The sequence below is a fragment of the Pleurodeles waltl genome, chromosome 1_1 (genome assembly GCF_031143425.1).
Source record: "Pleurodeles waltl isolate 20211129_DDA chromosome 1_1, aPleWal1.hap1.20221129, whole genome shotgun sequence".
NCBI lineage: Eukaryota > Metazoa > Chordata > Amphibia > Caudata > Salamandridae > Pleurodeles > Pleurodeles waltl.
The window spans coordinates 168034377-168048815 of NC_090436.1; the positions used below are offsets into that span (position 1 = coordinate 168034377).

The 14439-nt window shown below is 43.0% G+C and overlaps 1 protein-coding gene across 31 annotated transcripts in view; it reads right to left on the reverse strand.

The window, feature by feature from the left end:
• TCF4 (transcription factor 4) overlaps positions 1-14439 on the reverse strand; it is a 630514-nt gene that overhangs the window by 92307 nt on the left and 523768 nt on the right. For all 31 annotated transcript variants that reach the window (XM_069219818.1, XM_069219785.1, XM_069219753.1 and 28 more), the window contains one exon: positions 7825-7958. In XM_069219818.1, the coding sequence (XP_069075919.1) occupies positions 7825-7958 (134 nt within the window). The remainder of the gene's footprint in view (positions 1-7824; positions 7959-14439) is intronic.

Genomic DNA, 14439 nt, shown 5'->3' on the forward strand with positions numbered 1-14439 from the left:
TTGCAACCTGCAGAATAGGATATACTTTGTTTACATTCATTTGAAAAGGAGGTAACTATGAGCTTAAAAACGTGATTAAAATATTTGTTGTAAGATAAGATATAAATTATTCAAATTGTAACTCTCAAACAGTAATCCATCATGTGTATGGATGGGTAAGAACCAGAATAAGTCAATGGATCAGTGCATGAATGGCACGCAGGAATGCGTGAGCGGACTGATGAATGAATGATGCAAAGACGAATAACACTCTATACAAAGAGCAGTTTTATTTAAACAAAAGCATCTCATAGGATGGATAGGCACGAGTTCTGTACGCATCTGGTCTCAGAACAGTTTAGTAAAAGTCAAAATCTCTTTATTCGATTTGTAACAAACCGTAAAAGATAAAAAACAAGTGCAACCTATTAACACTAAAAACATGATGATAAAGAAATGTTAGAGTATGATAATAAATACTCAGCAATAAAAATACAAATCTCCTTAAAGTGCATTAATTCGAGTAAATCGCTTAAGAGGGAAAGAAGAACGAGTCCCAAACCCGTTTAAATCTCATCAGCTCATCAACGAGAATTACACACCCCCAGCAAACCGGCTTATCATCCTTCCACTGTTTTCCTAGTCTTTATCACTGATTTAAGTAGGCAGCAGTTACTAAACACAACTCAGGGCTTCCTAAAAGCTGCAGGTAAAGTAAGGCTAGGCTTCGCTTCACTTAAAAAATGCTAGCTGTTTTAAAATCGGGTCGAGAATTCGGATAAAATAGTGCCTACAAAACTTACACAAGAACAAAAAATCCAGCAAAGATTGCATAGAGGTCCCATTCCAGGGACAGGCAGGCAAGCTGGTTCCCCACGGGTGGGCTTTATCCTGAAAGCATAGGAGCCTCCACACTACAAGCCCTAAAACGGAAAAGAAGAAATCTTTCCCATCTAGTGAATTCCAGGGTGATAGTGTTAAGGTTACAAAGTAGTCCCTAACAGACCACTTGGTGCATTCCAAATCCAGGCGAGGAGTAAAACAAATCCCTAAAACTGGTTTCACGAGTGATTTATCTGATTTAGCGAAAGTGACTGGCGTGCGAAACAAATTAGGTAAACCAAGTTCATTAAAGGTCCTGTAAACATACTTCAACCAGGGGATAGAAAGGCGTCTTTTAAGTTTAAGACAACCTGATATTACCTCCCTATTAAAACCATCCTCTTTGTTGGCCCAAACACTGGACCATAGTAAAAGTGGGGCTAACCTTACCCTCTCTGAAATGTACTGGAGGTTCAGGTCGGAGGGTAAAACAAAATGAGAGCTAGTAGGCGGGAGATTAAGAAGCCGCTTGCAGATACGGTTTTCTTCCATCTGCACCGTACAGGGCTGCTGGGGTACACTGCTCATTATATTGAAGAAAAGGCAAGAGTGAGCCCCTCAGGGTAGGCTGTAGGAGATTCAAGATGGCTCCTGCCACCCTACCTAATTTCATATGTGAGGTTGATCTGTGGCTGCCAAGAACCAGCTTAATTGAAAGTAATCCCAAAATAATAAAAGTTACTCACAACTCTCAGAGACTGATCACTAATTTTCCGAGCCACCATATGTCTCTTCCCTGGGCCCACACTGTAATTTGTGATTCCCCAAAATGTGTTGCTAGATCAAAGCTACCCATAAACGAAACAAAGGATTCCACTAATCTACACAAGGCTCTTGGGAACCTACTCATCATGAGTGTCATAGGCATAAAGAAAGACTGGGACCAAAATGTTAGCAATTTTGGGGCATCGTCAGCAGCGGCTCCCATGTAAGGGCATAAATTAATGACATATAAAATAAACAAGAGGGGTGCCAAAATGCACCCCTGTCGCACCCCACGGGCTAGAGGAAAAACATTAGAGGTTTCACCGGCTGGCCTGTGATGCACCTTAGCCATCAGGTCCTTGTGTAGAGTATACAGAAAATTTAAAAGGGTCATCTCAACTCCCATATCTAGCAATTTCAGCCACAGCTTTGTCCTACTGACGGAGTCGAGAACTGTAGACAGATCCATGAAAGCTACATACAGTGGACAGGGTCTGGTGAGGGTATACTTAACTAAAATCGGTTGCAAATTTAACAAAGTCAATCCAAGAACAACCAAGGCGTACAGTCCCCCGCCAACACACATCAGGAAGCCATCAATGCACCAGTCCCAGTTTAATGTGGCGTACAAGAGTAGGATCTGCATGGTCTAAGCTTCTGCAAGTTCCCCACGGGTACCTAGCTGCTGAATGTTTGCAGAGTTGCTTGGCTTGTACCTTTGTGAGGCAAAGTGCACAGAGCACAAGCCTACATCATTAATGCATAGGCAGCATGATAGCTCAGCCCTTTTCAGTCACTGGCTGTGATTAGTGCCATTTACTTGTTGCTCAGTGGACATTATAGCCACTGGTTGAAGTAAGCGTCATTCATGATCTACTCAATATTACATTTACACTAGCAAATGGCCACTTCGTAGGTAGACACGCTGCACAGTGCAGAGTGCAAGCTTTCTTTCTACACTAAAAAATGGTTAATTCAGAGGATTATTTTGACAAAAAAGAAAGGGGGATTAGGTATCACAACTGCCTTTTCAAAATAGGTCACTTGTTTGCCCTCCCAGAAGAGCATGAAAAGTCACATCCAGTCGCAAGAATCTGCACTTCTGGAGCCAGTACTAGGGAAGCAGCCTGAACTTCAACAATATGCATTGGCCTAGAAAGCGGTAGCTTCAGACATCCGACTCATGCTTCCTGAATCATTTTGTGTGTGAAGAGACAGCAGTTGCCATTCACTCTCCATCCCCAGCACCTACTAAAGCCTACCAGGCACAGAGCAGAAAAATGTGTGCGAGTTAAACCCCTTCACCCAGGACCCTAATCTACCATGGAACCAGACCTCTTGTGTAAAAGCATAGATCTCAAAGCAAAAACGCTCCAAAGAAAACCACAAGAGAGTAAATTACAATTCAGGAATAGTGGGGCAATAGTCTAAGCCCTACAGCTACTATCTGGCCTACCAGTGACCAATCAGTACATGTCATAGACCTGAATGTGGAGACTCAGCCCAATCATTTGTTTATGGGACCAATCCTTTTTATGTAGAAGAACTAACTCCAGAAGATCATATAGGAAGATAATTGTAGCTTTAAAGGGCTCAACAAGGTCAGGTATGCTTGATGTGGAGTGAGCTGGTACATTTGGCTCCATTTATTCTAGTTGAAAACCATCTATTGTGCTCTACTGAATATTACATGTCAGTTCCGGTCAGAAAAAGATCACACCAGCTGTAGCTAAAAAAGAGAAAACACAAAAAAAAAAGGGGTGGGGGTTGGGTGGTGGATGTGTGTGTGTTTTTTTTTCTTCTCGCCCTCTCCCTCTGTATCTTATTTTGTTGTCTTCTGCACAGGCCAGTGCTAGTGCTCAGCCCAGAGATATCTTGATACTCAAGCTAATGGTGTAGGAATGTTACAGCACACCATTACAGAAAAGTCGGTTCATTATGACACGTCTACTCAGTACTGTTGATTATCACCACACCCAAGCCTGACAAAAGCACTACACTCGAAAAGTGTTTGAACACCCTTGCAATATATGTGATAGAATTGCAAGACAACACAAACCGTAAAATCCCATCTAAAGAATATGTTGCCTTGCGGGTATGTCAGCAAATGCATTAACTGGGAGTGTAATACTAGAGAAAAAGTCAAATTACTTGGACCAGGAAATCTATTGCTAAGTGAAAACCTGAAAAGAGAAAATATTCAAAGTAATTCTCGGCAAACTGCAATAAGATCGGATTCAGAAGGCAACAGTCCATTCGTATAACATAAGGCTATTTCTGATATATTCATTTTACTTATTCACAGGTTTATATGCCCAGGAATCAGAAATAACTGCATCGCTTGGGAACGGTGAGGGTGATTCGTAGAAAATAATTAGTTTTACATATATAAATATGCAAATGCAGCAAAAGAAGTACCTTTTTATACTAGTATTCTTTTGAAATGATTAGTTAACATGCCGAGAGAACCACGCTAATAGCATGCACCGTTTGTTGCTACGGTAGACATGATCTAACTGGGCCACTCATTACTTCTGCTATGGTGGTGGAAGAAGTGCACACCCAGTGACGTGGCCAACTTTACTGTTATGAAGGACCCAATTAATACAGCTACTAAGAAGCCCACAGACCTCAAAGAAGGGGCGTGAAGTGCAGCGTTGTGCACGCGCAGCTTTGCATCCCTGGTAATAAATCAGGTTTGCAGATAAACATAGCCAGTCCGAGTACGATTCTGTACAACAGCTTCAACGAATAAATGCACCAACGTCACGGAATCACAGGACAGGCAAAATGTATAAAAGAACGTTAGTGTGAAGTAACACGTGAGATGGAAACAAGAAAAACTACGGCTATGCTGAGGGACCAGTGGCAATTAAATCCTTTAATATAATGGTCATTAACAAAAAAAATGTATACAATAGAAACTGTAATTGTGGCAGTGACTTTAAAAGACAAAAAAGTAAACATTAATATCTACCGAGGCCTCCGCCGAAGGTGCAGCATTACACGACAAGCGAGACCACCGCCTTCATAGTGAGGAGCACAAGGAATGAGCGCAGCACAGAACCGAGGGATGTACAATTTTGTTGCTTTATGTTCAAGATTTATCTTATCTTAATGACAACTACAGAAGAGCTTCTTGTGTTTAAGGAAAACAAATCGGATAAGGCATGGTATTTGTAGCCCTCCCTTGTAACAGAAAAAGGGCATTCAGTTACAAGTGTAGACTTTGCACATGCACGTCAATATCTGCCCTTATGCTTTATCACACTGTTCTTGATGGTTAGCTATGCATCATTTCCAGAAAGGCAGTAAGAAAACATTTATTTAGTAGCACAGAGGTCTAGTCCGTGTACCATCTTCTGTCAAGTGAAACTCCTACATGTAGCTCTTCTGGAAGAGATTCTACAGTGAGGTTCATATGCTCATTTTCATTACAGTAATGACTTGAAATTTTGGTAATGAAAAGAGTTTTATCCAGAATGCAACTGCTTGCCTAGACTTAAACCTCAATAGACAACATCCCCTCTATTTTAGAGCACACTAACGAGGTTGCTAGGAATTAGCAGTTAGGAGTAGTCAAACATATCTCCCTAAATGTAGGGGTGGATGAAATTACCCTATTCCACCCTAGGTCAATAAAATCTGCACTGCATGAAAACCACTCGAGTTCAGCGACATCAGATGGCCGCAAAATGGCCTTGGAAGATGCAGAGTGCCATAGCTATTCTGACTGGCTGCCCAGCAACCAATAAGAAGGTTCTACTCACAGAACCCAAATCATTAATTTAAAGTTAGCCAATGAGACTATCTCAAACATTAAATTGCTTCCACCAGACTACCTGCATTAGAAACAATTAGAAATCAGATGTTCTGTTCAACCCACTTTGAAAGACTGTTCTGAAGCCATACAAAGTAGCTTAGGCAGCTAGCACGCACTTATGAATATATAAGCACTTTGTATTCTGGAAGACTCAGGACTGCTGATGTAGTCAATGAGCAGCAGCAGGGATTTGAACTGATATTTGCTGCTATTTTCCTATCTGCAGAATCTGGCTTTCAAAATGGTGGTTACATGCACTGACCCGCCTCCCAGATCCACAGCAAAGCATTTACTTTACACAAATTATAAGTAAAGTTTTTTTTATGAGTTCCACATTTGCACATACATCTGTATTCTCTCATTTGGGTATGCAGTTCATAAAGACAGGCTACAAACGTGAAACACGTATCACACATTTCAAGGTGAGATAAGGGATGTCAATTAAACTAACTTGTTTTGTGGCCATACACTTTCTGTGGAAATCTGCAGTAAAGTGTCTGATAACTGTAGAACACAAGCTCACTGTTGGGTGCGTCTCACAATTCTGGATACATCCACGATTGGAAAAGGTTTGTTTCTGACAGTAACTCTTATTCACTCTCAGAAACAATACTACATGTATTTTTTGCATTAAATCTTCTATATTCCTACTTTTTTCCTAAACTTGGACAGTCTTTTGCATAAAGACCAAATCGTCTAGGAAAAAACATTTTAAGGTGGTTAAACACATCTCTGTCGCAGCATTATTTTATTAAAACTACCCCCCTTTAGTTCTTTAGACATGTAAATCTATTGTGGACATATTAAACTAAATTAATAATGTTCTCAATAGTGGTAAAGGGAGAAGAAGCAAGCGCCCGGTTTATTAGCAGTAGTGATAAAATGTATGACACTTTCAGGAACGTTCAATGCACTGGACTTTCCCATATGAATCAAGTGAAATATGTAAAAAATATATGTGCCAAAAGAGTTTTCCATCAGCATATCAAGCGGCTACAAAGTGTCATGAAATGCGTGAGTTTGAAAAAATATAATCTTATTATCTTAACGTAAATTAGGCATCAATAGAACAGATTACACAGTAAATAACAAAGACCGACATATTCAAATGCACTTCTGATGCTCAATTTGTGAGAAGTGTGATACCACATCAAACTGCTCGCAACGAAACGGCAAATCAAAGATCTTGGTGCTGTGGGATGGATCTACGACCATGCACTCCAACACAAACGTAGTTAAAGTAGAGACATCAAACGGATCTCAATTCCTGGGGTTCCCTGCATAGTGTTTCCACCTAAACGTGGAACTACACACAGAAAAATGTTATTTACGAAAGGTTCTAATCAAAAGGGTACTGCTTAGCAATTAATCTTTGAAACAGCAAATTAAATTGATAGAAGTGGATAGAAGCATTCAAATTGTATGTGTAAATACAATTTAAATAAGAATGAATTACATTTTACATGACTTCATACAAATCAAGAGGTGTTCAGATAGCCTACCCAGGCCTAGCATATCACTGCACTACATATATATGCACGCACACACACACACACACACACACAGAAAAAACATGAACAAGTGGTTGCTCATACAGTGGGACCACAGGGTGGGAATTGAAGGAGAAAGGTATAGCAGAGAAGTGGGCATCCAGTGCCCTTGCCTAGCGAACCATGTTATAGGTCCGTAGAGCAGGGAAAACTGAAGTAGATGAGACTCCGTGCAGGAGGAATTAGGACTCACCTACCTGAAGAAACTACCCTAGTCAACTTGTAAGAACACTGGATCCCATTTCATAGTATTTGCTTACTCCATCCACGCTCTAATATGGACTCATTTACTATAAAGAGGCTGCCTCAATTCTAGAGATTTAGAATAAAGCTGGGGAAAAAAGGTTTTATAATTTTTATAAAAAAGGAAAACAAAGATAACAAGCACTTGCAATGCAATGGGTCTCGCATTTGCTTGCGTTAGAGCTATTAGCGTTGTAAACTCCTAACCGGACTTTCTTGCCACATAAACTAAAAATTAAAAGTAATACAGTTTGACATAAGCCAGCCGATTCAAAGAACCACAGCATCAGCGTGATGGAGACACACAAAAGGAAAAATAAATTTGCTCGCAGTCAAACGTACCGGCAAAAGTGCAATTATCCATGTAACAGGGGCAAGGTCCAAGGTGGTAACTAAACTGCCCCAAGGAGGGACTAACATAAAGCACTTACCAACGAAAATAAAGGAATTTTGAAGGGCAAGTCCATGAACGAGTGATAGTGATGGGCGTGGTTAAAAGCCCAAATACATACCAACAAACGGAAAAGCAGCACTTGTGCGCTGCTATGCTCAACCTAAAAAGCGCCTAAAAAACAACAAAACAGTGCTATAAACAAAAATGTCTGATATTTGCACTTGTGTGTCATCACGAAGATGTCTTACCAAACGATCATGTGGATGTAGACTGCAGTAGCTGCTAGACTGTGGAATATGAGAAGAATTGCCCAACATCCCTCCATAGCTAGGCTGGTTCATTCCACTGGAGGAGCTCCATGGGTCACTGTTGTGATGACCATCTGAAATGTACATATAAATCAAGTGTATTCAAGCTGTTGTTCATAATACATTTTACTTTATAGTACACAAACATTAAACAAAGCTACATACTATCATTTTCATAACCAATTCAAAACAAAATATTTTCTATCGATCATGGATGAATCTATAGGTACAAATAATAAAATACATAAACGTTGGCTCTCTTATAGATTACAAATATATTTTTGAATGTTTAGCAAACACTGACATTTTTGTTCCCAGGCAGAAGTCCTTATTATACCAGAACTAAAAAACATACATCTTGTTTTGGTAAGGTAAGGAGGTGGAGGAAAGAATATGATTGCATCACTTGTAACATCAACACCACTGACCTCACCTTCAACAAAACTCTGCAGAGAGCTGTGGTCACTGTGCATTGCCAAAGGATGTTTGCAGTGGACACATAGCATGGTATACAACTACACCTGGTGCCCAGTACGTCTGTCACAAGAACTGTTGTGCATGGGCGATGGTTGGGTGCAGCAGCTCTCAGTCCTCAGTGCACTGTTGAACTGTTTTATCTTCGAAAATACAATTTTAAGTAGAGGTCTGCAGACTGATTGCAATATCTTATTTGACTCTGCAACCCAAAAAGCCAGCCGTAACCAACATGTGTCACAGCAGCCCAAAAAGGCAACCGTGACAAACATCTTGCAGTACTAGGCTTGTAGTCCAATTTCATAGGCTGTATTTAAAGAGTGCAGTGCCAAGACATCCACTGCAGAAAAGACATAGTGCAGTAGTGCCCTGTCCTTAAGGGGGAGGGGTCTTTTTGCAAACGTGAAGAGTGTCTGTCACACTGAGCAAAGGTCAGCTTGCTTCTTATTGATTACAGAAGTGTGCAAATACCTTTGCCCTTTCGAGATGCAGATGAGTCCTGGTGAATGTAGGCCATATCTAAGGAGCCCTCCATCTGCCCTGCATCATGCATGACCTATGATCTCATTCAGGTACTGGGAGAATAATTAAATAAAACCACATAATATGTCAGTGGACTAAAATCAATTACAGGATATTTATATGGCCAAAAGCAGGCTCAATCTAGTTAGGAAAGGTTTGCTGTTGGTGTGCTTTACGTCATTTAGAAAAAAAACTCCTTCAACATGACAATTATTCTGAGCACACTAACATGGACTTGACAGACCAAGTTCCCACCAAAAGTGGTTACAAAAAAACTTCTAACTTTCTCTATGATGCAATGGACATAATAATGAGAGACTATAAAGACAGATTGATTATACCAAGTCCAGAGTCCAGAAATTTAGAATGTAGGCCCTTGTCATGATATTATGGGAGCACTGCACCCTGACAAATGCAGGGAGGTTTAGCAAGAGGCTAGAAGGCCTAAAAATAGACACAGCAGGGCACAGAAAGTGGGGAGCTTTGTGAAAAGAGATCATAAATTACATAACCTCAAGTATCCTTTGACATGCATGTTATATGCAGCAGACATGCCTCTTATGTATGCCTCTCGCATCTCATATGCCTCTGCTGGGAGCAATTTAGTGCATTAAGGACACCAATGGATTACAGAAACTCAGTTCTAGATATTCTTGAAAGGTATACAAGGAAAAAAAAACATCCATACTTGAGAAACCCGTGGACAACACCGGAGATAACCAGAGTACTATGAAAATGGATATGATCACCTGTAGATCAAATGCTAAGAGTTCTAGTTTATCAGCCATGAAAAGTGCCCATTCCTTCAGACACATAGGGAAGGACAGTTCTCATAATCGTGGCAAAGGGGACTTACCATTTCTCTTTTAATAGGAATGCTGAATTGTCACCAGACCCCCTTAAAGATCGTTAGAAAAAGCCGGAGAAAAAAATCCACACTTAGGACGTCTGCAGAGGTTTCGTTTATAAAGTACTGTCCTCTAATCACAGTAAAATCCTTAACAAATGCGACCGGACCTGCTCAGAGCCTCCAAGTAAATCTACTGGGATTTCAAACTCGGCAATCACTACAATATACAATTAAGTCAAATCAGTATGATCCAGCTGGCAGCAGCATTCAGAATGGGATTGTGGTTATGTCGTTGTAAAATGCACACAGACTAACTGCTTCTAGGCGCTTGGGAGAGAAGCGGTCTACAGATTACAAACTGGGTGCCGTGGTTGCAATGATCCCACCTCCCCCGTCATGGTGCAAGGCAGAAAGGAGGGTACAACAACTCCAGTACTACTGTGTATGGCACAGTACAGCAGTTTCTTACAGAAGCCGAGGAGGAGGGTGCGGCCTACCAACCCACCTGTAACAAAAACAAACATATTTATGAGGTTTGTGGGGTAGAATGTTCATAGCGCAGGAGCCAGAGACCGCCGGCTCTTCACGTCAGCATTTCTGAATGATCTGCTGTTTCCTGCACAGAAGTATAGCCTGCTTTACACGATTGTGGACAGGCTGTTCCCGGAGAGAGTCCTCAACTCTGCTGTAGATAGTCCCATCCCATTTCGAATTCATGTGAACATATTTAACTATCTCCAAGACCATTTTCTTAAATAACTAACAGTAAACCGGTAGTTGACCAACAGTTCTATGGTACGGCCTTGGTAACTACACCCCAGGCCGGGGAGACGGGCTGCTGGTCCTGCCTGATAAATATGCACGTTTTATCATGTTAGGGGCCATTCACATCTCACAGAATGTGAGAGATACTGGTGTGTAAGGAAATGAGGTACCCACTGTGTCTCTACAGCCAAGTGCGTGCTGTAAAATTACCCTTTGTAAGCTTTCTGGCTCTTGCTTCTTCCGGGTCAGGGGTTGCCTCTGACCCTGTTCATGTGGAATGGAGCAAGCAGTTCCGGTTAAGTGCTCTATAGCGCAGGACAAAGGCTGAGTTGCCAGTGTTTGGTTCCCATCTATAGTGATACAGTCACCACAAAATGACAGAAATACAGATCAGAGTAATTACCGCTGGCTGCGATTAAGATTCCTGTAGCTCACTATGCCTTGGGACTCAAACTGCATCTCATCGGTGAAGCCACGGAAAGTCAAAAATGGTCAAGGATGTCTTGTGCTACCGTTCAAAAACAGGTGTGTCTAATAGTTCAGGCCGGTCTGGTCCTTTTAAAGTAGGACCAAAGTTGAGTTGCATGTGGTAGGCCTCTTTCAAGAATGGCAGTGCAGGTTTCAATTGAAGTATTCACTCCTGTTTTGCTTTCTTAAGTGTGAGGGCTCCGATGAGACATGGTCCCCTTGCTCACTATACCACAGGAATCAAGCTGCAGCTCAGTAATGAGGACCATAAAAACTACAACCAGGGGGTTTCTTGTGTTCATCTACGGATCGGATGTGACCAGCAGTTCAGGATGGACTGTTCCCAGTGCAACAGGACCAGGGTAATTTGCAAAAGGGTGGTCCGTGTCTGCAGAGGGGGAGTTCGCTGCCAGATGGACTGGAATGAAGCCCACAATATGACCAGTGGCGGAGGTTAATTCAAGATATCAACCGTCACTTTTTATTTTTATTTGGAATCATGAGTCTGGCTTTTAGAAGAATAAGGTGTAATTTATGTAGTTTAAAGGAGGCTTCTGAACTAAATGGAGCTCCTGAGAGTTGGGGAAAAGGCATGCATGTGAGATTTTTTTGTCATTTTTGAAATGTAGTCTTGATTTTTCACAAATATACATATTAAATGCAGCATTGTAAATACTTCATATACCGGTTCTTAAAGCCCAACGAACCATAACCTCATACAGTGTGATATGCGTGAGAGGTTATAGACCAGAGCAGCTTGGAGTTACCCAGGTTCTCTGTTCTCAGCTGCAATCTTAAAAGTGCAATTGTTACTGTTAAGATCTAGACCATGGGTACTCACAAACTTTTTCTCGGGGGCCAAAATTGCAGTATGGTTTGCGGCCGAGGGCCGCACTGAAGTGACAGCGGGGGGCGGGGCTTAGAGGGGGAACAACCACCCCACCCCCTTTTTCAAAACAATGCTAAACAATGCCATCTGCACACAGCGCCATCTGCTCCCACCCCTACCCCAGTAACACACACAGCGCCATCTGCACACAGCGTCATCTGCTCCCACCCCTAGCCCAGTAACACACACTGCGCCATCTGCTCTCACCCCTACCCCAGTAACACACACAGCGCCATCTGCTCCCACCCCTACCCCAGTAACACACACAGCGCCATCTGCACACAGCGCCATCTGCTCCCACCCCTACCCCAGTAACACACACAGCGCCATCTGCTCCCACCCCTACCCCAGTAACACACACAGCGCCATCTGCTCTCACCCCTACCCCAGTAACACACACTGCGCCATCTGCACACAGCGCCATCTGCTCTCACCCCACCCCAGTAACACACACAGCGCACACACACAGCGCCATCTGCTCCCACCCCTACCCCAGTAACACACACAGCGCCATCTGCTCTCACCCCTACCCCAGTAACACACACTGCGCCATCTGCACACAGCGCCATCTGCTCTCACCCCACCCCAGTAACACACACACACAGCGCACACACACAGCGCCATCTGCTCCCACCCCTACCCCAGTAACACACACAGCGCCATCTGCTCTCACCCCTACCCCAGTAACACACACTGCGCCATCTGCACACAGCGCCATCTGCTCTCACCCCACCCCAGTAACACACACAGCGCACACACACAGCGCCATCTGCTCCCACCCCTACCCCAGTAACACACACAGCACCATCTGCTCTCACCCCTACCCCAGTAACACACACTGCGCCATCTGCACACAGCGCCATCTGCTCTCACCCCACCCCAGTAACACACACAGCGCACACACACAGCGCCATCTGCTCCCACCCCTACCCCAGTAACACACACAGCACCATCTGCTCTCACCCCTACCCCAGTAACACACACTGCGCCATCTGCACACAGCGCCATCTGCTCTCACCCCACCCCAGTAACACACACACACAGCGCAATCTGCTCTCATGCCTACCCGAGTAACACACACTACATTAAAAACAAATAAATAAATAACCAAAGAGCCTTACCTGACTCAAAGCACTGTGAAGATGCCACAAATGTGGAACAGCAGGCAGGCAGGGGGCAGCAGACGTGGAGCCGGTGACAGGAAGCAGACGACCAAAGCCCCGTAAAAGTTAGCTGCAAGCGCTGACTTTTATGGGGCTTTGGCTTCCAGGATCGTCAGGGCAACGCCATAAACAATGGCCGCCGTATGTAAACATAGAGGAGGGCCGCGGGAGCATGCTCCCGCGGCCCTCTTCTATGTTTACATACTGCTGCCATTATGATATGGCGTTTGGCGTAGGTCTCGCGGGCCGCCAAGCTAGGTCCGTGGGGCCGCTGGCGGCCCGCGGGCCGTACTTTGAGTACCGTTGATCTAGACAAATGTGATAAACACGCATTTCTGAGAACTGTGGTTATTCTAATCCCTGAGCAAATGTTGTACAGTGGTGAATAGTAACGTTCAGTAGGGCATGTACAGATGCAATCCACCAGAAGGTAGATACTGATATCCCAAACTTAGAATAATGAAAAGAGTAAATAGTGAGAGTGACTAAGGTTTCAGGTGAACTGTTGCAAAATGACTGATAAGAAAGTATCTGCGACATTAGCCTGTATGCTGCGTTCAAGGAATAGGGACATTTATGTGTCTCTCAAAATGCAATAACCAGGGGTGTGGAATTTATTAAAATATCTACTTGTCCAGGGGACAGGTTGCTTCTCAAATCTACTTGTCCTGTAAAAAGATCTACTTGTCCCTTTGGTGCCATGTAGTGTGGCGACAAATTATGGCAGCAATTAATAACCTCTCTGATTATGCCAGGGCTACTACCATAGTAGGGCTTCAATACTTGGAGTTTCAATCCCTACTGTAGCAATTTCCTTATTTTGCCACCTTTCTGCAGATCTGCATACTGGGGCTGGAGGAAGCAGTAAGCAATAGTTCCAGGGCTGGAATGCCTTTGAGTCTGCAAACCTACTAACCTGCATGTTTTAAAGATTTTTACCAGCTTCTCTCTAATATTTTCCCATAATAAGAAAGGTTGGACATTTACTCCTGACAATGGCAGAATTAGAACTTCTTCCAGGGTTGGGAAGAAAGTGTCTGGAGGGAAAATGAACTTGCAAATGCTCAATAGATTTTCACATGAGCAAATCTACACATCGTATTTACCCATGCTAAAATACAGTTCACAAATATTTTATAGGGGTACGACATATACCATGGGTGCACTTTTGTGACTTTCTTTAAGAATTTGGGGCCACAAGTAGGTAGGTTTAGATTTGTGACCTGCAAATTGCGAGTCGCAAATCCGAATGTAGGATGGTGTCCTTGACACAATCTGATTCGCAAGGGCTTCGCAAATGCCCACATCATGAATAATCATGAGGTGGGTCGCAATTTGCGACCACCTCACGAATGGTGGCCTGCTGGAGACAGCAGACCACCATGTCTGTGACTGCTTTTCAATAAAGCAGTTTTTTTTGTTTT